At 41.1% G+C, this 25,795-nt stretch overlaps 1 protein-coding gene across 1 annotated transcript in view; it reads left to right on the plus strand.

The window, feature by feature from the left end:
• The window catches only part of Dpm1 (Dolichyl-phosphate mannosyltransferase subunit 1), a 28,178-nt gene extending 2,383 nt beyond the window's left edge, over nucleotides 1–25,795 (plus strand). Inside the window, exons 2-8 of the mRNA XM_050173223.3 lie at nucleotides 412–511; nucleotides 3,009–3,119; nucleotides 9,465–9,490; nucleotides 10,992–11,087; nucleotides 13,887–13,955; nucleotides 17,774–17,888; nucleotides 25,527–25,795. Of these exons, the coding sequence (XP_050029180.2) occupies nucleotides 412–511; nucleotides 3,009–3,119; nucleotides 9,465–9,490; nucleotides 10,992–11,087; nucleotides 13,887–13,955; nucleotides 17,774–17,888; nucleotides 25,527–25,631 (622 nt within the window). The 3' untranslated portion in view covers nucleotides 25,632–25,795. The remainder of the gene's footprint in view (nucleotides 1–411; nucleotides 512–3,008; nucleotides 3,120–9,464; nucleotides 9,491–10,991; nucleotides 11,088–13,886; nucleotides 13,956–17,773; nucleotides 17,889–25,526) is intronic.

The raw sequence follows: 25,795 nt of genomic DNA on the forward strand, positions 1-25,795 counted from the left end.
CATGCAAATGTGCCAAAGAGAGGAAAACAAAAGAAAGGACAAGACGCATGTGTCTTGTCCTTTCTATCGTCTTTGTCTCTTAGGTGCATTTACCTGCCTGCAATGGTTAACTAACTCGCCCAGCTAGCTTTGTTGACATATAATATCGTTGGTGCCACTGTCTGCATGCAAAATTCAAATTTGGAAGTACTGCCTAAACTTTTTTGGCTTATCATATTTTTCTGCTGAAGGACATGGGGTAAGACTGATAGACCAGCATTACAGTGATTTAGTGTCAATGGCCTTTTCAAAAGTGGTATAGCATTAAAAATGATTACTTTCACTCATATAGATCCTTTTGCATCCAATTCTTTGTGGGTTATGAAATTCCTAATATTTACTGCCTTTCTCTCTTTCTTTGTGCATTTGCAGTGGCTATGACTTTGAAATCATTGTGATTGATGATGGAAGCCCAGATAACACACTTGAGGCAGCTCAACAGCTCCAGAATATTTACGGGAGTGACAAAATTGTAAGTTCTACATTCTGTACTTCCGACTCGGGCCTTATACTACATGTTGAAATGCCCACAGCAGACGAAAACTTTCAGTATAATTGACATTCTGAATCTCCCGCTGGAAAAGTTAAGCACTGTGAATCTGATAATTACCTGTTTGACATCACTAATGATTGTGGTCCAGCTGCTCAAACTGATGAATCACAAAGGAAAGTATGCAGCTAGATGTCTTTGATAGCAGGGTTTTCAATAAGAGTTGCAATGCGGACTGATTAGTATGACATCATAGAATATCCAGCAGTGCAAGCAAAAATACGAACACAAAGAATAACAAACACACACATATGCAGTGCTGTTTTTGCACAGGTAGTTGAGTCAATTTTAAAACCATTGTTTTTAAGGCCTTCAATGACCTTGAATTGTTAGCAGTCCTTGAGAACTCCTGAAGTCTTCTTTAAGGGTCATAGTTTAAGGGTCAAGGGCAACGTGGATGCTACAAAAGACAGCAAATTGCAAGAATCAAGCCAGAAGTGAGATTATTCAGTGCAAACTGAAGTACAGTTGTTCATTGCATGCGTGTACATTTTCAGTAAGAGTGGCATGTGAAACGAAGGCATTTAATGCAGCACAACTAGTACATGGGCACAGAGGAAGGACGAAACACATACCTGGCACTGTGTGTCAGTGTCCTTGTTCTCTCTCCAAGCCCGAATACTAGTTGAACTACACTGAATGCCTTTGTGATGACATGCAGCAAGCTTGAATCACAACCCTGATTGTCTGCATGTGAAAGATGGTGTAGGTGTACAAAATTTGGTGTGCTGCAGTGACAGGTTCAAGCACTGTGTTGCGCTGCACGTTGGGTTGGAGGAAACTGCAGAAATTGTCTTACAGTAAAACGCTCTGCAAGCATGCTTTGTTACCTGCCGTGATGGCTTAACAGTAGGGGTGTGCAAATGTCATAATTTTCGAATACGAATCGGATATGAATACTTAGCATTGAATATTGAATCAAATATTGAATAATGATATGTACTTGCATTTATTAGCAAGTTAGTTTATTTTAACATGTTGAAAAATTGTAGTTACCTTGTCATTAGTAAATAAATTAAAGTTGTATGCCGTTACACTAAAAGATGTGTATTTGGATCTTGCTAGCTTTGGAAAATTGAGTAATTTCCACTAGCCTGTTCTCGTCAACCTGTGCCTTATTATACCCCATCAGTTTCCCGTAAACTTAGAGGCATTTGGCCCTGTGCCAGTCGTCACTCATCGCATTTGCTGTCAAGCAATAAGCTCAGGATTGGGGCTGGAACCTGCAAAAGAGTGCACCCTCGCTGTTTGCAAACCCGTGCCCCTTGCTACTGAGAGGCTTGCCTTTCTGCATAACGTTGACGTAGTGGCTAAGCATGCTTTACAGGCAAAATTTCGCCAGCAGCATGAAATTATTGCAAACTTTAGCATAAGATCAGACACACCTTCTTAGGTTAGATAGGAATAAACGCCAAGAGTAATGTTTGCTTCCGCACAGCCAGCAATATATTCGATTTTTTTAATATTCGTATGTAGTCAAATATTCGAAAATTTTAAAATACCTAGTTTTCGAATTGAATACGAATATTAAAAGTATAATATTTGATAATATTCAAAATTTTCAAGTATTCACACACCTCTATTTCACACTTAGAAATTTTCCCAGTAGCGAATGAAGTTCCTGGCGGCGACCGTGGCTTTTCAATGTGTATGAGGCTGCTTGTGACCGAGATTTGGGTGCATGTTGAAGTATCCACTTGGTCAAAATAATCTAGAGCTCTTCTGTGTGTGATCTCGCTATAGTCCCATTGTTTCTCTGGGACATTAAACCCCTAGAATCAAAGACACACCATGGCAGGCAGCAGAAGAGCTTGTAAACAAGGGATTGAACCCTTCGTATCGTATGCTTAAGCGACTATGTTATTGCTTTTAGTCTCATTTGTGGACTAGGCTCCTGTGTGGGAAACAGAACGTTAACTTTACTAAATCATTTGTGGTTGGTGCCTTGTTTTATTTCATCAAGGCTTTCTAGCACCATTAATGCAAGGAAGAAAAGTCCTCACACACACTCTCATAAAGGGATCTGAACAAACGTCATTATTGAAGAAATGATCATGTAATGAAAGTCCACAAATTCATCTTACATTTACATAAAATAATAATAATAATAATAATATTATTATTATTATTATTATTCTATGTGTTTTTACTAGTTCTGGCAAAAATCTGCAAAGAAAACCATTCTTGATACTTTTTCTGTCAACTGCACACATGACTTGCCATATCACATTTTTTATGTTCTTTTATTTTAAACAACTTTCATCTAAAGTGGCCACTGAAATGTGCCATGAGATGTGTTCAAAGTGAAATTATGTGGTGTGATGCATTACTTTCGGGGCAGTCTGCCACTTGGCCACAAATCTCTGTGGGTAATTGGCATACAGCCAAACACTGGTGTGTGTGTGTGTCTTCTTTCAAGGTACTGAAACCAAGAGAGAAGAAGCTTGGTCTTGGGACTGCATACATTCATGGCTTGAAAAGTGCCACGGGCAACTTTGTCATCATTCTGGACGCCGACCTGTCTCATCACGTAAGTTATGTTACCTTTCTTTTACTGAAAAAATTGCAGCAGAACCCATCTCATGACGTCTGTTGACATTATTGCTATTAGCATTCAAGTGATATGGCAATGACACACACACCGTATTGTTAAAGACACCTTTATTTACAATTTGTAGTCTGAAAAAAAGGTAAATAATGCTAATGACATTAATACGCTAACGAGCCACAATGGACCCCTGTGTCTACACATTCAGATGCCACAAAGAAAGCTTCCCGAAAGTAGCTTCCCAAACACAGCCAGTTTTGTACCACTGGCACTGTAGAACTGGGGTTTGGCATATCTGACTTAAAATGGACTACGGCAATAGTGCATAAGCATCTGTAAGCATATTTCAAGCATAAAACTTTAATTTTAATTGTCAGCTAGAAGAGCCTGCTTTTATCAATTGAACATGCACCTGTGGAATGCATTCATAGCAAGTAGGTAGTGGTTAGAAAAAAAGATACTGACCAAGGCGGGAGAAATAGGCAAATGATGCTATTGCATTAAAATGCTTTCTTATTCCTTTCACAGTGTTGAAATGGTAATGCTCAATGCTCAATGGAGGTTCAATATCTGCAATGTTTAAAATCTGGACAAGGTCAACTTGATCTGGTGCTCGAGGCTAGGTCAGATTTCAGCTCCTAGTGGATTGTGGTGGCCTTGATGTCCACTAGACTGGTTAGTCGACTTCGTGTGCTGTGCACACAATTTGATTACGCTGTGGAAAGCTGGTCAGCTGGGTACACCACTACATGCAAGCAGACATTGTTGCAGAGCCAAAAAGCACTGCTGCACTAACATATCTACCAGCCACCATCTATAACTGGTCAGGCCTAGATGCTTTTTTTTTTGTAGTACTGGCTACAGAGTGCAACTGCTTAACTTATTGGCATGAGTCGTTTGCTTGACACATTGCTGCACCATGCATTGGAGTGACTGCTTTGAAAAGTTGCGGTTCTTTTAAGAATTTTTGCTACTTCTTCAGCCACTGGTGTTCTGCAATTAAGCGACATTCGTGGTGTTAAAAGTGAGATGGTCGAAATTTAGACGCACCCTTGAGTGCTTAGTAGGTGTGCTTTACTCCTAACGTAATCACTTGCATTTGATGATTGAGGAGCCTCTGCAGAAAGCCAATTGGCAAGCTACATTTATTTAGTGCCTTGATTTTCTGTGGAAGCATATGACCATTGGAGCCATACATAGAGTTTCCTACCGAAATTACTGACGGCACCATAGAAGGCTTGAGTAATTTACATGATCTTAATAATGCCATCCGTTGCTTAGGTATTTGACAAAATCCACCTTTTTCATTTTCCTGTGCCGCCTTCTGCTGCATGCTGCTGGAAATGCAACGTTTCAGCACCCTTCCACATTTTCAAAGGGGGCTGTTGATTTGCTTATAAGCGTCCATGTTGAGCATGCGTTGGTTGTGCATTTCGAGAATTGCAAATAAGTATTAATGGCTTCTCCGGGGCAGCATGTCACACCTGGAAGCCATGTGGCATTCACCGACTATTGGGTGAGCAAGCTTAAGCATGCCGTTGGGCTCACAGTGCAGCCAATGAAGGCGTGCTGTGTTCCGTCTGCCGACGCAGCGGCCTTGGATATTGTTGTCGCTGATTTTTGCACTTGCACCTCGGTTTTTGTGTTCCTTTTACATTCTTTAGGCATTTCGCATATTCAAGAAGTCTTACAGCGCAGCCTTCTGTGTTGGATTTACCAAAGCGGTGCATCTGTTTACATTGACATCTACAGCAACTGATCATTAATTGTTAGCTTCAAATATTGTGGAAATGGCGCATCACTAATAACGTCAAAACAAAACAATACATACATACCTGCGCATATAAGCCACATTGTTCATTCCCGAGACGAGTCAATACGAGCGGCATAGCCATTTCAACAATGGCAACTATAATCTAGATACATGTATTATGGGCTGATATTACTGATTCTCACATTTCTTTAGCTTCATTATACTTAGTTTGTGCGTACCATTAAGTATTATTAGAAAAACTGTACGAGACGTAAGTGCTCACGAAAATGCGAATGCTATTGCTGATACCGTTTTAACAGAGCGAGGCAGTTGTTTATGCTGCTGTACTGAATGTATTGTCTCTTGTTTCCCATTTGAAGCAGAAGTAAACAATGCACAATTAAGAAATTGTCAGTATAACATAGCATACAGACCCACCCATCTACATAGCGAGTGCGACGGGCAGCCTTCGGCAACGGTGATGTCCAGATGTTGGCACAGCACTGTGTCGCCATTTGCTTCTTATTGTGTATGCACCATACGAAGTACAGAGTGGTTGATTTCAGATCGCTAAGGCCAGAACTGAGCTATAAAAGCAGTTTCCTTCATCCTAACTGCTTATGTTCGGGTCCACTGCTAGGGGTGCACAATCTCGACAGCATCAGGCCTAACCTTCACTAAACAGAGTCAGCATTGGTTCAAACTTAATGTGCATGGCTTGAGAGGGTTGTGCATTTCAACTTTGAAGGCATATTTTGACTTATTTTGTGCGCCATTAATTATATATACAAGTGAACGTGCTGCAGCTATCACATTGTCAGTTCAACAGCCAATCACGTAGGGTTCGGTCCAACGATGTTTGGCACGCTGATTTTGATGATGCCGTCAACTACAAATTCCATCGCACTACAAGAACTCACACCCATTGGTTGTGTAGTTGTCAGCCTGGCGTATGATGAAATGATATCAGTCACACCATGTGCCGAAAAGTTGGCCAATCATTGGCGTCAGCATCTTGTCGGTCTTGTATCGACCCAGTGCTAACGCACCTTAAACAAGTACATGAAGTCAGGCGCAGGCTGTCACCACAGCAAGCAAGAGCCAACGCTGTAAGAAGACTTCTGCGGCAACATGTTTTTGAAGTGTCGCCGAAGTGTAATGCAGGGGTTTCTTGATAAATTTTCTAGCCATCAATGAAAGGCAGCAATTATGTGGTTCACGGTGCAGTGTGGACAAAGCTCTTGCCACTTTTCTGTTTTAAATGGTAGTTGCAGTCGTACACTATGCACATTTTTGCCACTGCACTGATGTAGAGCCACCAGTCGAGTTGCAGCACAGTACACTGCACGAGTGTTTACAGCAGTGTGCGTTTGTGTGTGTGTGTGTTTTTTCAGGCGACTTTTCTGTGAGATCTGGCAGTGCGTTCCTTCCAAAACGTATTGTGACTAATCCACTAGGGCAGGGCGCATACACCATCCCAGCATAACCGCTCTGATACTGAAGCAGGGCACACAAACAGTGCTGGAAACGTTGCCCGTGTTATTCTGGAAACTTTTATTTATTTATTTATTTATTTATTTATTTATTTATTTATACGATACTGCAGGCCCAAATGGGGCGCGAGCAAGAGGGGAAGAATACATAAATATTTACATATACACATATATATATATATATATGCATACACACATGAAAAAGAAATACAAAAGCAATGCAACATATGTAATGATCAGAAAAAAATGAAAGCGACGACTAAATAAGATTAATAGAATGTACACTGAAGGAATACAACTTGACAAACATTAGAACAGTATCACACTCATGTATGAGCACTTGAAACCATTATCGTGAGAGGCAAAAAAAGAAAAAAAAAGAAGTACCAGAAGTTGAACTAGCGACTATTGCAATATACTGAAAATAATAGAAGGAAGGTGTGGGATGTATCAAACAAAATTCACGTGTAAAAGAAAGAAAAAAAAACAGTAACAAGGCTTGCGGACATAGCAATACCATTAACATCAAAGACGTATAGCAACTCACTGCGATCACCTGCTAAAGCATCCAATCTGTCGCCGGGCGCTTGTACCTCAGACAGTGGTAGGTCAATGACACATGAGCTTTGCAAGATAAGAGGCACACACAGGCACTCAACCTGTTCACATATTAAACCGAATGAGGTGGGAAGCATCCTGTGGACAGTTCAAAACAGTGAATTTGCATCATCATCATCATCATCATGGCTACGCCCACTGAAGGGCAAAGGCCTCTCCCATACTTCTCCAACTACCCCGGTCATGTGCTAATTGTGGCCATGTTGTCCCTGCAAACTTCTTAATCTCATCCGCCCACCCAACTTTCTGCCGCCCCCTGCTACGCTTCCCTTCCCTTGGAATCCAGTCTGTAACCCTTAATGACCATCAGTTATCTTCCCTCCTCATTACATGTCCTGCCCATGCGCATTCATTTCTTTTTCTTGATTTCAACTAAGATGTCATTAAAAATTTGCATCAACGATTATATTATTAAAAACTTTTCTACTGCTAACAGCCTGCAGATTACTGCGAGTTATCTTGAGGAGGCACTGTGAACATTTGGGGATGGTGATGTTAATTCACTATGGAGGAAATTTAAGTCGTGCTGCCTAGTATACATTGAAAAATTTATTCCAAATAAACACCAAAAAATGCACTAAGCTTACCCTTTGGTGAACAGAAAATTCATTCATTTGAAGCATAGGATAAAGTGACACCGTAAGCATGGGCCCACGCATGGCACAGTTGTTCAGTAACTTAGCAATAAACTATGACCGTGGCTCAAAGATGGCAGGGAGCAATACTTAATGGAAGTTTTGGGCCTCTTTGTATGTGAAAGCCACACAAATATTTTCACTACCTCTCAAACTGAGCAAACCAAACTGTCCGTCATATCATTGGGCAATAATAGTAATCACTGGCAAAGACGAGATAGCAAATGCATTCGACGCATACTTTTGAAGTGTGTTCAATAAACCTGCCGAACAGCATGAAGCCTTACCCATGGAAGGAAGTGGTGACGCGATAAGTAGGTATGTCATTGGAAAGTGTAGTGGAGCCGCTATTACGACTAGACCATAAGAAGCATGTGGACTCGATAACATGTCAGCTGCATTCCTTAAAATGTATGCAGAATTGTTGGCTAAGTTTCTCGTGCACATATTTAAAAAGTTAGTTCATACAGGTAATATTCCAAAAGATTGGCGAATTGCGTGCATTATTCCGGTGTTCAAAAAAGGTTGCCGACAAGAATTATCCAATTATCATCCAAAATTGCTTACATGTACTTGTTGCAAATTGTTGTTGCAAATATGCGATTGTTGCCATCATGGTACGAAAATTAGGGAATGTCTATAAACATTGATAAAACTGTGAATCTAAGCATCACTAATAAGATTAACAAAATAACTTTTACATGCAACATTGCAGAACATTTCGTCAGGTAAGCAGAAGAATACAGGTACTTAGATGTCACCCTTCATGTTTGAAATGGACCAAGCACATTGATGATCACACATGTGCAGCAAGAAGGAAGTTAGGTTTCTTGAAATACAAACTAAAAAAAAATAGACCAGTTCACTTTGACTAAATGCATACAAAGCAATTATTAGACCAGCTCTCGAGTATGTGAACATGGTGCGGGACCTGCACACGTCGGACAGCAACAACAACAAAACTTGAGAACATTCTAAGGATTTTCCACCTGATTCACGTACAATCATTATAAACATTGCGACTCTCCTACAGCTGCTGTGTTTCAACTATCAAATCTTGAATCGCTATGAGAAAGGAGGAAGGTCGCCAGGCTCCAGATGCTTCATTCGATATACTTTGTTAAGCTGGTAATTCGACCTGAGAATGTCTTCACCAAAAATACAGCAAGAGCATCCCGTCACAAACATATACATATATATATATATTAAACCGTTTTTCACATGCACCAATGTATATAAATATTCATTTCTTCCAAGGACAATTGCTGAGTGGTATGCATTACCAAAAAGTTATCATTTTCTTAGGCCTCCTGAGTGAATTGTATTGTACCGAACTGGTATCCCACTTTTATGTTATTGTGGGTTTGTTTTATGCTTGATTTGAATTTTTTTAAATAATTCATGTACACGTTGACTATTTTGTACTCCATCTCCTGCTTGGCCGTTAATTGGTCTGAATTATGTATTAAATAAATAAATATACAATGGGTGATACTCTTAAAATCACATAGGTATACATTGGGCTTGCGACCTGCAGCCCCCTCCTCTAATACTGATTGCAAAGTTGGTATTAAAGGCAGTAATTCAAGAGTAAGTTAAAGCCAGTAATTTAAAACCTGTAAGTTATTAACCAGTTTGAATGAATTAGCAAATGGACAGTAGCGACTACTCAGCAGTCTAGTGCCCACCACGCAGAATGAACAAGTAGTGAAGAAAGCAACAGTGCATCCGTTAAGTCTGATTGAAAAAATACCTCCTTCCATTATAATAAAGCACCCGGCATGTACTATGTGTTTTGCTAAACTTTTTGTATCATTCTTTCTTACAGCCGAAGTTTATCCCCAAGTTCATCGAGTAAGGCTACTTCCTTTCTGCTCTTCTTTGTTTTGTTATTATTATTGTTTATATATTCCTTATCATGCGATTTTGAACAGTAGTCTTTCTATAAGACAAACTCAAAGGGACTGGGAAAATTTGTCCTTACAGAAATTTACCTTAAGGAAGTGACTCGCAGAAGTGCAGTTCCATCATTCAATAGACAGTTAATGGAACAATGCTAAAACAAAAAAGAATTCATAGTACTGTGCAGCACGTTCGAAAGCTTCGCTTTAGAGGCTGTTGATCTGTTCTAGCCATTCTGTAATATTTGCCTTCTTCCACTGTGCAAATTGGTGGGCTACCACTAAGGCTGACACTAGCTTGCCTAAATATCATTCAGTGGCCTCTTAATAATATCAAAAATATTTAAGTATTCAGGGCACCATCATATCATATCCACTGCTTACTTTTACTCATGATCTACCTCTTTCTTTAGTACTCGCTGGTTTTGCCTGCCTAAATTATGCCATGCTGGCAAACACTGCAAAATGCTGTTGCTCATAACGGAGCTGCTGCTGCTGCGAGCTCTACTGTGATTGGCCTGTGGCTTCTAAGATTAGCACACTGTCAGTTTCAGAAGCTGTAGTAGTGTCAGAGTTGTTGGCATTGTTTGCATCATTAGAGGTAGGGTGGTGATGTTCACATTGTAAGAAAGAGGTGGAGGTCGGGATGCACTCAGCACCAAATACGGTGGATGGCAAGGGAATATTGCTTGCAGGCATTGGTCGAGCCAATGAGACAGAGCCTTTACTACAAAGGAGGGTAGCTCTTCTCCTTGCACCAGGGACTCGCACTGTTTCACTTGCTAATACCTTGGCTGCTGCTGTGTACATATACCCTTTTTAAATATTTACACGTGTACTTGTTTCCTTTTTCCCGTGACCGCTTTTCACCGGTTAACAAATATTGCACATTATTGTTCCGTGCAGGACGTGCCTGCATGTATCAGTACAATTTCTATTCTTGTGACCAATTTTATCTGTTGTCTGTGCCGCAGCCAAACCTTTTGTAATCAGATTGCATGCGGGGTGCGAATAGTGTTGTATATTCTAGAATTTGTGTGAGCACCAGTGATTACACTGGAACCTTCCGCAAATCAAGTACAAAAATCCGACGCTTCTGACCCGCAGATCAGATTTTGCCAGTCGAGTGCTCGCTTCTGTCGTTGTACTGAGTGTTTTCTTGTTTTACCAGGCACAAGTTCATCTAATAAACAGTTAGTTTCGTTACTTGCATTGTGCCACTGCTGGTTGTTCACCGTCACTACAACGTGACAATATTCTTTCAATAGCTCCTTTGGAAAGGTGATAATGCATGAACAAAATTTTCAAGAGGGCCTGGCCCACCACCTCAGGTGACCATGTCAATGGATGGCATATTGAGGTGTGCTTGCATGCAGACATTTCTGCAGGATTGCACATCAGAATCCATGGTGCCAATGCAAGTGTTTTTTGTGCATATGTTTTCTCTATTTAAGAAAACAAAAAGAAGCTGACTATGACGTGGTCTCGGGCACGAGGTACGTCGGTGACGGTGGGGTCTACGGATGGGACATGAAGAGGAAACTCATAAGGTGAAATGCAATTTTTTTTTTTCCTTTTGCTATTTAAATGTGATGCTACCATGTGCACTTCTTTAAGAGCCACACTTCTTTTTTTCGATCTTGTGAAGCAAAGGCTCTTGATAGGGGTGGGCCATTTCGATTCTAAAATTTTATCCAGTACACAAAAAGGAAGCAGAATAAGTGTGTTCATTGTGCATAACGATTTTATTAGTGAGTTCTGTATGGCGACACAGAATTCGGATTGCCAGAGAGTGAACAAAAGATTGTAGAATAACATCGAACAGAATTTGTTTAAAAATGCTTGTACCAAAAAAAGAAACTGCTATAAAGAATGTGAAATATCCCCCTCAGGCACGAATGATAACTGCCTAAACTGTCTATAAATGCATCAAATTTACACAATTTCATGCCAAGGCACTCAACATTCCACTGCAAGAAAGGCAAGGTGGTAGTTCGGTGCTTTATGCATTTTAGTATTAGTCATCATAATGAGATAATAATTAATTATTTTTTATTGTGTTCAATCAGTTATGCTCCATTATGGCATAAAAAAAATCAATCACAGGTGCGAAGCGTATCCACATTTTTATTATTGACTGCATGCATTACGAGCAAAGAAAAATTAACCTTTCTACATGGCTACCTGACACCACATCAAACGTCCTCTCAGGCATGGTAAAAACTTCAGCAAAGTGGTCATCTGCAGCAATACGGATCAGATCGGAAGTGCAATCAAGGCAGGTTGAGCATGCCTCTTGCCCTTCACTTGATGGAAGTGGGGAAAAAGTGTTGCATGCACAAATGCGAATACGGCGCCTGAAGGGGATGTACAATATGTCTAGCGATTGCTTAGCCTTTCAAATACTTGCACCTGCCGAGCCAATTCGAAAATCACTGCCGTGTGCAAACAAAGCTGACTGTATGAAAAACGAAAGTGTAGTTCTATTATGTATGAGTTAGTTGCCGCAGTGGACTCATGAGCGCCGGAGAAAGTCTCGAAAATGGTGCTCGAAACTATAGTTAGCAGGCTAAGAATGCTCACTGGGTGTGGCTGGGAAATAGTTAAATGATTATGTGCTTTCTACACCTCCGCTTTTGCTCAAATGTTGTAACAAGATTGCATTTCTTCGCACATATTGTCGAATAAAGCACTTGGCACTGTTGTTTGCATGGTTTGTTTGCACTCTTAGTTCAGAGCAACAAAACCAGCGCATGTCTCTGCAGACCAGCTCACTCCTTCAACGGTGAGGCACGTATACAATGCTGTTTTCTGTGTTCTTGACAGGCCAGGCAAGCAAAGATTTCAGGAGTTCTATTAAACAAACCAAGAAGTGCAATCTTGCAGTGAAATTCAAACAAAAACAAAGCATGGGTGAATGCACAATCTTCTTTGAGGGTTGTCACCCCATACCTGCCAAAGCGGCTCGTTGCCTGTGGTGTTGTGCTACTGGGCATGGCGCCACAGGTAGGGTTTCTGGCTGTGGTGGCCGCATTTTGACAGAGGCAGAATGCAGAGATGCTTGCGTACCGTGCTTTCGGTGCACATCAAAAGAACCCCAGGCTGCCAAAATTTAATCTGAGCCCTATGGTGTCCTTCATAACCTACCATTCGGTTTTATGATGTCAAACTCTATATATATATATATATTTTTTTTTTTGCAAGATATGTGAGAACTGTGCAAAGAACATGCTTCATCTGAGGCCAATGCTGTATTGATTCGTGTAAGGGCTGCACTGTTTTTTTTTTTCACAGTTTCGAGAAGGTGCGCCCTTTAACAGGACCGATCAATCTAAGGGCTGCTGCTAGATGGCTTTCGCCATCTAGTAGTGGTACGCGGAAGTACGCAGCATGCGAAAATTCGACGATGCGTGAGCACGGCATCAGGGCACCGAACGCAATTGCTTTTCTGCTGGAATTTTTTTCCCCAAAAATTTTGGGCTTCAGAGTTGGGGGTTATGCCCTTACACGGGTGCAGCCCTTGCACGAGTCTATACAGCATGCAAGCAGTGCAGATTAACATAGCCATGCATGAGTGCTGTTGTGAAAGACAACTCTTTGCGACAGTGACAATGAATAAAACTGTGAGACCTTTCACTGTTGAGATCAAGTGAGATACATGGTGACAGCTGAGGAGAAGTCTCATTCATTCTTATAAAAGTTCATTCACAAATACCACATCTGGTTCTTTACAAGCTGTGGGAATGCCCTTATTTTTGTCCTTGTCCTCTGTTGCACAGTTCAGAATTGAATACCAACTAATAAGCCAAGATTACTACACTTACTAGGTGTTGACGTTATGTTATGATAGGTACAGACTGTTCATTCACTTAACCTTCTATCTAATTAGTGTATCAAGCTTATTATTTACCTTGCCTTGACCCATGTTGCACCCAGAAAAAGTCTGCCTTTTCACTGGTGCACATATCATTCCAGTGCTTGCACATCAGATTTTAGCTCTGTGCAAAGTGTGTGCAAAGTGGCTGCATATAATTGCTTCATCCAGTCACATGTATTGAGCTGCATAATGTGCTCTTAATATACGATCACCTTATCGGAACAGCTGTGGTGCTTTTGTTTAAAATGTGGATCACAAACGAAAAGCTACGAGTTTGGCTCATTGGCATTTTCGGTGGCAGGCAAATAAACCTGTACGGTGTAAACCCACAATAGCCATTAAGATCGCAGAGCTCTGGGCAAGCTTGGTATCCCCAATACCTAGTTTGACAATCTTGGTTTGTATTGTTTCAGTAACTGTGGTATCCCAGCTTGCATTAATGTCTTGTTTCTTTTTCCTTCATCTCGTCTAGTCGTGCTGCCAACTTCCTGACACAGATTCTTCTGAGACTGGGTGCATCTGACCTGACTGGAAGCTTTCGGTGAGGATTTATAGAATTTGTTACTTTTGTTGGGTGGACAAGAACCCTGTGTGGTTTTCTTTTCCTTAAATAGTACTGTGATGTCATAGTCTAATAAGAGCAACATATCCCATGTCATATCCCATTTTATTGTCAGCCACCTCAACTACCATTTCAGGACGACGCTTTGTTTTGCTGGGTGGCACCATGTTGCTGAAGTAGCATTCAGTAAAGCAAACTATGCTAATTGAAAGCGATGCTGTGTTTACCCATGTGCAGAAGTAGTATTAGAGAATGAATGACTTTTTTCACACAAGACGAGTGTGTTAACATGGGAAAGTTGCTATGTGTGTTAGCTGCAGACAACGCTGAAAAACAAGGGACGATGCGGAAAAGCAAATTAGACTGCAGGAGATCTGCAGCTCTTGTGGGAAAATGTCACAAATTATTGTAAATGACTATCACTCGGCAATAGTTTTCTTGGATGACTCTGCTCTGTGCCATTCTGTGATCCACAGCTAACCTTAAGGACACATCAGCCAACATTCCAAGGCACAACCTTTCTTCTAATCTCAGTGCCAACCATGATGCCACTCCAACTGCATATCTCAGTGTAGTGTCCCTCTCAACCTAACTGTCAACCAACCAACACATGCTCTCCGTGCATGCGTTGGCAATGTCATGGGAGTTTTTTTAAACATGATGCGGCGCATGCCGTGTGCACATTCCGCAATTTGCAGCATTCAGGCACTGCATGTCCCGTTCCCACATCGGGTCGACTTCGGGGAGCACTCGCAGTGACAAAGTTCGTTACCCTGTCAGTCGGGGCAGCCTATATATGGCACGTTCGGTTCTCCATTTGCGCCAAAAACAAAGTGAAATGCTAGCTTGGATGGCATCAGGCACAAGGGACTATGCGGCGCATGCAACATGTGGCACTGCGTGGGGCTCTAGGCCAAATAGTGTACCTAATTGTACTCAAATCGAATAGTAATAGATATTCAATTTGCAAATGAAATTATTCGAATGTTCGCTATTCAATTTAGTGATATTCAAGTATTCACACAACCCTAGAATACAGTGTTTCACCATCACTTTGCAGCATGTGTATAGCTAATTCGCATGCTCACAAATTGACTTCAACTTCACGCTATTTCTCTACTCCACTAAGAATATGGCCGTTCCATTCTTTAAATAAAGTAAGCACAGTACTTCAATAACACTCCTCAACAATCCCTGTGTTGTGTAAATCCTTGGGAAATGTGTTCCCAAAAGGGCTTGGTTATGAAGCTTCAGTGCAGGAATTGGTGATAAGTGTTGTTGAAGCTAATTTACCAATCTACCCAAAAGGCAGCACTACCGTCCACATTGTAGAGCTGAGGTGGAGTGTCGATTGAAAGAACATCTGCATCTGGGCATCAGAGATGTGTGGTTGCTTGTGTGGTATAGGTCTTGCAATATGTGTATTACTGCATCTGATGCTACCTTTTCGCTGTCTCAGCTTGCTCTAAGCCATGATGAAAGGTAGAAGATGCATCCAATTCACTCACCACCCTACTGGTGCCCTGAGTAAGGCCCTGCTGGTGCCTTCAGTTCTGCCTCAGCAGAGTGTCTCAAAAACCGATTCTGGCCTATAGCCAAAGCCTCTTGATAGTCCTGCCTTTGTCCACTTTACAGAGTGCTGCCACTCCTTAAATGTGTGCCAACCATGTTCTAATGTGGTGCTTGTGGCCTGGCCTGGGAGCACTAGATTACACAGCTTTGCATGGTTAAATATGTAGTGAGAAGAATGTGGGAGCATCCCTGTTTCATGCTATAGCACGTGGGTATGAAAGTAAGAGGGAGGCATCAGGAGGAGGGTAGGTCGGCGGTGCATAAGTTGGTGTAATGAGACCCATGGAAGTAGCTTTAGGTGTAGCATGGATGTAAGCTGAAGCCATCAGCTCATTGCATGACCGTACTGTGGAGTTCAAAAACATGAAAGGCTTGCTCGTTCCATGTCCACAAATTGCTGTGGGACTTTAACGTTCAGAATTTTTTGAAATGATGCGAGCAATTATGTGTACCATTGTGGTCTGTCAGTTTGTAAATAGGGGGAAGATCAAGTAAAATAGTAGCATGCCATACATTGGATTTGAACCAGCAAACTTAACGCTCATCTTATTACTGAGTTTGGCGCTTATTCATTGAAACTGCTCAGCCATGGCCCAATTAAGTGCACTGTCCACTGGCTGTCCCGACTACATAACCCTAAAACTTAAGAACGGTGGGTTTTAACTGAATGGCAGTCACTATATATTAATGGGTGGTGTTCATACTAGTCACAGGTATTTGTTTCATTTTGTAAAAGTAATAGGATGGTTTCAGTTAAATCAGGCAACCAGGTTTTTCAACATTTTCAAATTTGGTGAGAAAAAATATATTTTTTAGTGGCGAAAGTCAATTTGAGCTTAGTTTCTAGAAAAACGAAATTAATATACCCAGATAAAATCCTCACATTCATTATGCCTCTAGCCGCTGTACGCAAACTGCGCATTATTGGCACTTTCTCAGATTATTGCAGAAATATGTAGTCTTCATGCAGTAAAAGAGAGATTATTTCCAAGTGATATTTTTAACCTGTGGCTCTCCTGGCCAGTATAAATGTAATCTTGTTGGGAGCTTCATACATAAAAAAAAAAATTTGCAAACATAGCACTAACTGGCAAATTAGTTCGGCTGAAATCCTTAAAGGAAGGTTCATGAAAGAGAAAATCTACATCGAAGAAAATCTAGCTCAAAGCAACAAAAGAAACCAGGGTGTCGGAATGAAATGTAGTTCGTTCTGGTTTTAGTTTCATTCCACTGAAAAAATTTCTGTTGTAGTTAGGCTTCGGTACGGAAAAAAAAGATGATCCGTAACGGTTCATAACGATTTTGGTGTGTATGCAACAAGTTTCGGAGCAAAGTAGCAATAAAAATGTACTACTTATTTTTCTGAATAAGTAAATTATAAATTATGAGATCATGCTCAGTGCCTTGAGTCAAGGCCCTGAGCATAATCTCAGAAGCAGCACATCATTGAGTGTACTCGCCGAATGTGAAACCACTGTTCCGATAAAACAAGCATCAACGCACGATAAAACTTTGGTAACAGAACGTTGTATCCATAAAAAAACGAAAGAATCAGTTCTTCAGTGCGCAAGCCCTGGCTTTTGCTACAATGCCGAACTGCTAGTGCACCGGGCGATGGGCTTAGATTAGCGGAGCACACGACCGGCTGTCACTCGCGCTATCCCTGCCTGAGATACGTGCCTATGCTGACCCCTGAGATACGCACTCATTTTGACGTTGCCTGACGTCGGCAGTTTTGGATTGCCGACTTTCCCATTGAACGAAAAACCATTAAAGAACATTTCGGTTTCACTCTAACATAAATAACATTTTGGTTACGGTTTTGTTCTGGTCAAAAGTATTGTTTTTTTTTTCTTCCATTCTGACACAACACTGAAGGGAACCCATGTGGGTTTCTCACAAAGAAAGCTACCCAGTTGAGGAAAAATTCCCCTTTCATAAATTTTTCTTTTCATAGCACTAACTGCAAGTCAGCTCACATTTCCACCGTTTCTTTTACATCAAATTACAAATTCAGAGGGCTAATATTTCTCACAGACATCAAGTGAGTCCTTTTCTTAGTTTATGCCAGTTTCTCAAAATCGGGATGATATAGGTGTTATTGACATCACACATATGTGGTACCAAATGAGGTGAGCCATACACACTAAGTACCAAGCACTTGTCCATTGTAGTCGTGTGTCATATCACCATCCTTTTTTTCTGTGCCCTGCTGCATCTTACAGGTTGTACAAGAAGGATGTGTTACAAAAGCTTGTGGAGAGCTGCACTTCCAAAGGCTACGTGTTCCAGATGGAGATGATTGCACGTGCCAGGCAGTTCGGCTGCACAATAGGCGAGGTGGGTGTGGCACGCTCAGCCGGTTGCTGGTTTTATTCTGCCGCATTTCTGAGTGGCTGGCACGGTCATTCATGCGCTTTGCCTGGTGGATGCTCATCAGCAGTCCCCATCACTTGGTGCTGTTCTGTCACCCTGGTGCGACTTTGCATGGACACAGAGTGTAGCAGTCTTCTGTGATTGCAGATGTGTTGAGCCACATATGACACGCATAAAAGACTGCCCAGCCGCTAATATTTTACTAGTCAATTGCATGTCTTTCGATGTGCACAGGTATTTGTGTATTTGCTTCGATTTGTTTGTTGTAACGTTTAGTTATTCTAAGTATATTCAATTGATTGAGTGTGCATGTTTATTGTATCATTGAAGCACTCTTATTGTAGCTGGTTGGAGCAATGATGCAGAGGTTCCATGAAAGTTCATGCGTGGTGGCCCTGAACTTAGAAAGTTCAAGAATTCCAAATCTACGTTCTGTATCTCATACAGATGAATCGTGTCGCATGATGGCTTTCATGTCATGTAATTTAAGCCAGAAGTTTTAGCAAGAACACGTCTTTATAATCAGTTACTCTATTGAAAATTTATGACTTGAAAATTTATGAGAGCTTTGAGTCTCAAAGCACCATGTTCAAGGCCTTGGGAATCCTTAACTTTCATAACATTCTAAAAAACTCGGTGAATTTCATTTTTGGCCAACATTAGTGGAGTTTGTTTGGGAATTTGAACACAACGGTTGACACAAACCAAAGGTCAACCCATTCTAATCTGGTTAATAGCTTTCAAAGTACAGTCCACAGCCATTACAATGGATCCACCTACAACATACTTTTGAAGTTAACAGATTCCTGTATACGGCCATTCTTCATCTGAAGGGGCATATTTCTTTCGCTTTTTCTTGTTATTTACTATTACTGTTTTCCAATAATTGGTATTAACCCATGTAAGAAACCACATAAACCTTGGATGACAGCTTGCCTTGTTAGGCTAGTACAAAAAAAAAAGAGAGAAACTGTTTGCAAAATTCATTAATAGCAAACAACCAAAGTTATTCGCACATTTTAAATGATTACACAAACAGCTTATTAGAGAAATAATGTTTGCTAGGACTTCCTACTACGAAAACCTATTTGATAGAGCCTTTTCACACAAGCCAAAAGATAAATGGAGATATCTGAATCTACTGTCAAATAGTAATACTCATTCTCAAGCCATAACAAATCTAAATATATGTGGTAACGAATTCACAGGCTCAAGCCTGGCAACTGCTTTTAATGAGTTCTTCTCCCATGTGGGTGAAAGCAGGTATAACCCTGGAATTTTTCAATTCCTCATGGTTTTTTTACCTGAATCTTTCCTTTTCCTACAGACGAGTGGTAGATCTATCCAGTTCGTAAAAATTTATGGCATACCTCTAGCCTCGATTCATACACCGTATTTACTGGTATAGTGATCATACTTTTTTCTTTAATGATGCAAGTTCAGGGGTGCAATCATTATGCGGGGTAAATTTTCCAGGAAAAAAACTTTTTTTCATCGCGTGTTTGCTGCGGGATGACAATAGGTCAACAAGCAAGCGGCTGCCGCTGTAACAGTGCGGGACATCAAAACAAAAATGTCAGCTGGTTGCGTAAGCCGGACGCGCCAAACGCGATTTTTTTTTCTTCTCATTTACATTACGTGCATTGAAACAGTTTCTTCCATATCAGTAATTAATAATATCGTTAATATTGGCAAGTTTGCGGCAGTAACGTAGCCATGTCCACTTTGAGGGCACAGAAACAGAGATGGGCATGCTCAGCTGCCAGTGACAAAACACATGACGGGCACGCTACGATAACTGAGGCATTTGTGTTCACTACAATCTTAATACGGCATGTTTCCGCTAAGGGTGGGTGTATATGTTAGCTGTGTTACAAGCATCGGTGTACGAATAGAGTACACTTCTAATGTATGAATGTAAACGTGGCTGCTGGTGTTGCTGCTCACGATTTATTGTGGGCTTATGAGTGCAGACAAGAGGAATCGAAAGGTGCCTTTTTTGTTGTTGTTGAGCACAACCATTATAAAGCCTACAAATAATAAAACCAAGGCAAATTTGGTTCTAGATTTTTTTTTCCTTGGAAGTGCAGAAAGTGATGAAAAGAATTAAATGGGGCATCTGCTTGAGAATCTGTTTGGTGTGTGCAGACCACTTGGTAAGTCCTGAACAGTCGTTCGCATAGCATTTGACAGATGGCAAGCACGATCCTCATCAGCTAGATTTAGCACACGACATATTGCTGCAGCAAGTTTGGGGTGCAATTATTATGCAGGAAAGAAAACAAATCAAATTTTTACGACAACGTTCAGGGGTGTGATCATTACGCGAGTGCGGTCATTATGCAATACAGTAATATACAAAGTCGACCCGTAAAACATGTGCTATCTCTTATTGTACCATGCCTTACTCATATCTATAATACTGCAATAGCTGCAGCGCAGTTTCCTCCTGGTATACAGCTAGTCAGATTCGCCGTATCTACAAGAAGGGCAAAAAATATGTCTTATGAAATTTTAGGTCCATTTCTATTTTACCGTTGTTCCTCAAGGGGCTAAGCAATTGATTCGTGTCTGTCTGCAGAAATGTTTTCAAAACACTGTGTAATTAATGATTGTCAGTATGGCTTAGCTAAAGATTGGTCAATCGAATACGCCTTAATTGGTCAAAAAAGGTTCATAATAAATAACTTTGAGCCGCAGCTCTTAAAGGGACACTAAAGCGAAAGAATAAATCAGTTTAGTCTAATGCAGCATTGTTTCAGAACCCTGCAGGCAGTCATTTCAAAAAGATAGCTTGATTATTAGATGAGAACATGAAGTTCCAAGTATCGGTATTTGAATTTCGCGCCGAAACGCCAGCGCCGGTACGTCAGCGACGTCAGGGATTCCAAAGTATGTTTTCGCATTTGGGCCGCGTTGGCTGAATAAAAGTTCCCGAAACTTGCCATGTTTAATATTTGGTTCCTTTAGAACACAATGTTGTCAATCTGTACCGCTATATATAATTAGTAGGCCCTAGAAGATGCCATCAAAATCCAAGACGTCACAGCCCCCGGGTGTGGAAACTTAGGTAGGCGTCGCCACCCGTATTTCGTTTTTGCGCTTTTTTTGGCTTACCAAACGTCTTATCGTTGTAAGAGTGGTGTTTTTGGTATTGTAGAACGGTAATTTACTGATGCAGAAGAAATCATTTTTCACTTTAGTGTCGCTTTAACTCTTGGTCTCTTTGTTGAGATCAAAGCCTTTGTAAAGCCTTTGACGCCCTTAACCATAGTATTCTTTGTGCCAATCTTAGGCATTACAGCATTCATGGGCATGCCCTCAATTTAATAAGGTCATACCTCAATTCTCGCTCTCAATATGTGGAAAGCAACAATTCTTTCTCTAACATATTGCAAATTACGACTGGTGTGCCATAAGCAAGTCTGTTAGGATCACTTTTGTTTAACGTTCACATTAATGATATAGTTAGCATAGACAAGCAAGCTAAATATGTTATTGCACAAACTACACTACTTTGTTTCTTGCCGCATATGATATGTGGAAAGTAATTGAAAAGGCTAGCGGTGTCTTGAAATCCTTAGCAGAATGGTCCGCAGTGAATTCGTTAAAAATGAATGTTGCAAGAACAAAGGCCACAATTATTTGTCTCCGAGGAAAAAATGTGCTAGACCCACAACCACTTTTTTGAATGGAAGTACCATTGCATACATAGATGAGTTTACATCTTTTGGTGTAATATTCACTCCAACAGTGTACTGGGACACCTACATTGCTAAACACTGTTTAGTTTTGTTGGCATTTCGTCCTGCAGTAGAGGCATTCTGCCTGTTAACACGAAATTTAATGCTTATTACGCCTTCTTTCAATTGTGCCTGAACTACTGCAGCCTAGTTTGGGCAACTACAACAAATAGTAGCCTTCAAAAGGTTTAAATTCTTCAAAAGAAAATGCTTAAGAGTCATCGCAAACATTCCACACAATACCCCAACCATTCTCATGCGCCTTCTTTTTAATGTTGTGCCTGTACATAATATCTTTGCATGCAGGTTTGCATGCCTGTATAAAAGAAGCTGCTGATCAAAATGACCCATTTTTGCATCGTATTTTGAAATTTTTGCCTTGGCCTATACCATATGAAATGTGCACACAAAACACTTTTATCATACCTCAATGTAGGACAAACTACGGGTTCCAAATGTTAAAATATATACTTCCAGAGTGCTTGAACAAGGAGTTCTATCTGCATAAGCATTCTGTACCATTTCTCACCATTATAAAGTTTTATGTAGATTAGAACCCATTCCCTTGTTTTACAGCTTTTTTGTTGTTTTGAGATTGTATCATGTCTACTATGCCATAAATATTCATATATTGTGCTACTTGCTTGAGTTCTTGTTGTTGTTACTGATTACAATGCATTATTGTCATGACTGCCAAGTTACAAGGTTGGCAAGGCCTGTTAAGCGGTCGGGAAGACTGCTTTTTTTTCTCATCAACCTCAGTTTTTGTACATGCCCTGTACAATAAGCTGATTCATTCATTCTTCTCGTTAAGTTTGGTCTGGCTATACAGGTAAACCTCAATATAACAAAATTTTTTATTTAATGAAGTATATAACTTTTTATAACTTGTTGTCCATAGAACACCATGTATTTAGAACCTCAATATATATGTGTTGATACACGATTTCAACATAACAATATTTTACTGCTGCCGAATAGCAATACTGAGACAATAAATAGAAATTTCTGCTGACTCGGATGTTAAAATAGTTGAATTACAAGTGGCTTCTTGCAAACCACACCTCTCAGATCGTGCACCACATGACGAAGAGCGACCGCCGAAGCGGACCCACATCATGTTTCGTGTAAAGTCCAAGTGTGACATGTTTCTATCATGCCCCACGTGCTGTATGCTTTGGGTTTGAGTAAAGGTATGTGAGGGTGAGCCAAGAAGGATGGTGATGAGCGCTGTCTTCTCGTGCAAGCAAGTAGAAAGGTGGGGAGGGAAGCGAGCGCAGGGTAATGCGATCATGCACACTTGCAGGGGGAGGGGGACGGGAGGCAAGTTGGCAGGCATCTCCGTTTCTAGCGAGGTCTGGCTGCACATAGCTGTCAGTGCAGCGGAGTGCATACGCAGCCAATGCACCCTGTTTTGGAAGTGATCTGCTGCGTGTGCAAAGAGTGAGCTTGCCGAGTTGGTGTGACATCATGTGCACAGTCTTCCCGCACATTTTGTAGTGGAGGCTGCACAATCTCGAGTTTCAGAGATGTGTTGAATCGAGAGGCAGACGAAACATTCACTTCCCACTCAAATTGAACAAGGACGATTTGGAAAACCTTGCTGTCCCTTCCATGTAAGAAAAATCAATTGGCGACTGTACTTATTTGCATAAGAGGTTGAATTTCAATATTACAAAATAATTGCCGATTTTACTGACTTTGTTGTATCGAAGTATAATGATTGCTGCATTAATTTGTGGCATTTTCAATGCAATGAATTCTGCTTTTAGCGGACCCAGCTATAGTGGACCGCCGGCTACAAAGAAAAAAATTTTGGCCAAATGTTGTCAAGAATGGAAATGTATAATGTTACTCTGCTGTGGCGGTGCGTTTGTGCAGCAATGCACTGGATGCAACGATGTCCTGCCACTTGCAGAATGTGCATAAACAGACTTTTTCAAGGAGAGACTGCACCAACAGCGAGTCTCCCGCAACAATGTGTCACGCAATACTCCGCCAACTAAAGGAGATTTGGGATGACCACGCAAGCAAGTCACTGCCACATAGAACTGTCAGCCTGTAGGCCTAAACCACTTCACTTTGAAGCCAAAGCATATGGCATTTGCAAAATAACCGTTGACACTTACAAAATGCATAGTTTTGAGAACGCTTTATTTGCCATCACATCAATTCACACAAATAAGAGGATGCGCGTGATGCAATCGAGCAGTCGCATGCATGCAGTGCAGCAGCAGCCGAACACGGGCTCTCGGTGGAACTTGCCTTACATCACATTTTTCGTTTATGCGACGGGTTTCATAGCGCCTGTTGCTTGTCACAAAGGTAAAATTAAGATATCAATTTATTCTGCCGATGATTGTCTTGCGTGGAAAACAAACTGTAGCCATGTTTGTGTCATTGGCAGCAACTACGTGCTCGATCTACAAGCGGCTGGCACAGTGGAGAGTTGGCCACAACAGCAGATATGTCACTCGAACTTATCTTTTTTTAACGCACAAAATTCTTGCCATTGTGCGGGACAGAGTTATTGTATAAGCTCTAGTGCAGGATTACTGCCATTTGTCGGCAGCCAGCATCTGCAAAACAGTGGAAAGCAAGGCGCTGTGCCACAATTATGGCTGTAAGATTGCAGCATAAATGTGTTTGTTTATTTATTTACTTGTTTGTTCTCTTGCTTCAAGTTTTCATCATATTCGCGATTGTCTCTGGGTTCCAATATGAATAAACAAACACTAGACAGTGGTCGACGCAACGACGCAACGAGCTATGGAAAGAAGAATGATGGGTGTAACGTTAAGGGATAAGAAAAGAGCAGATTGGGTGAGGCAACAAACGCGGGTAAACGACATCTTAGTTGAAATCAAGAAAAAGAAATGGGCATGGGCCGGACATGTAATGAGGAGGGAAGATAACCGATGGTCACTAAGAGCTACGGACTGGATTCCAAGAGAAGGGAAGCGTAGCAGGGGGCGGCAGAAAGTTAGGTGGGCAGATGACATTAAGACGTTTGCAGGGACAACATGGCCACAATTAGTACATGACCGGGGCAGTTGGAGAAGTATGGGAGAGGCCTTTGCCCTGCAGTGGGCGTAACTAGGCTGATGATGATGATGAGACAGTGGTATATGCGAAGTTGCACTATTTCTAAACATACTGTGTACTATGGCCCTAATTTTCATTAGAACAGACTTTGAATATAAGGGAACTTTCTCTTGTAATGAGCATCAACTGTACAGGGGTGCTGACAGTACATTTATGTTGAGGGGCAGAACGTGGTTGTTCATTTCTGTTGGGCTGCACGGGGGCATTCCATCTCTTGACATCACTTGGTGGGAAGAGGGGAGCAAATGGAGTGCAGGAGGAAATATTGGGGTTTGTCCGCCTCTTCTTTACCCATTCAGAGCCTCCCCTGTTGGAGCACAAAGCTACCCTGCCTTGTAATGGCTGGTGGCAGTTCTCTCACTGAGCCTTCTTTTAGTGCATCGTTACATCATTTGTCTACAGTAAAGTTTGTCTACTCACTCAACACACTGTGTTGTTTTTCAGGCTGTCAAACATTGGGCAGTACAGTTTACAAACTATAGTAACATATCAAACATAGTGTTGCATAAATGTGTTATCTTCAAGAAAGAAAAGCCGTCATACATGTTGTTGCTTTAGTCTGAAAATGCCTTTTGAAGTCCTTGAAGACCGTTAATTTTTGCCACTAAAGCTGGCTATTTTAGATGTGTCCAGGGCTTGGTTGCCATTATGTAGGTTGTTGTGTGCTTGTGCTTGTTTATTTTAGCTGGAAAAAATACACTGCATGGAAACTTAGCATAGCCACTGATTTAACTATGTTGCTTGACACCCGCAGGTACCTATTAGCTTTGTGGACCGATTCTATGGAGAATCCAAAATGGGCAGCAACGAGATCTTCCAGTTTGCCAAAGGTCTTCTCTACCTGTTTGCCACTACATGACCCTTCAATGTGTTCATTTAGTATGCCAGTGGAAATGTCATTGTGTGCTTGTTTTGTGAGCACACTGTTGAATGTTGACTATTGATCTTACTGATTTTTCGTGGTGTTTACAATATTTTCCTAACATAACCTTGTTTCGTGACAAATAAATGCCCAAAGAAACA

This window comes from Dermacentor andersoni, chromosome 3 (assembly GCF_023375885.2).
Source record: "Dermacentor andersoni chromosome 3, qqDerAnde1_hic_scaffold, whole genome shotgun sequence".
NCBI lineage: Eukaryota > Metazoa > Arthropoda > Arachnida > Ixodida > Ixodidae > Dermacentor > Dermacentor andersoni.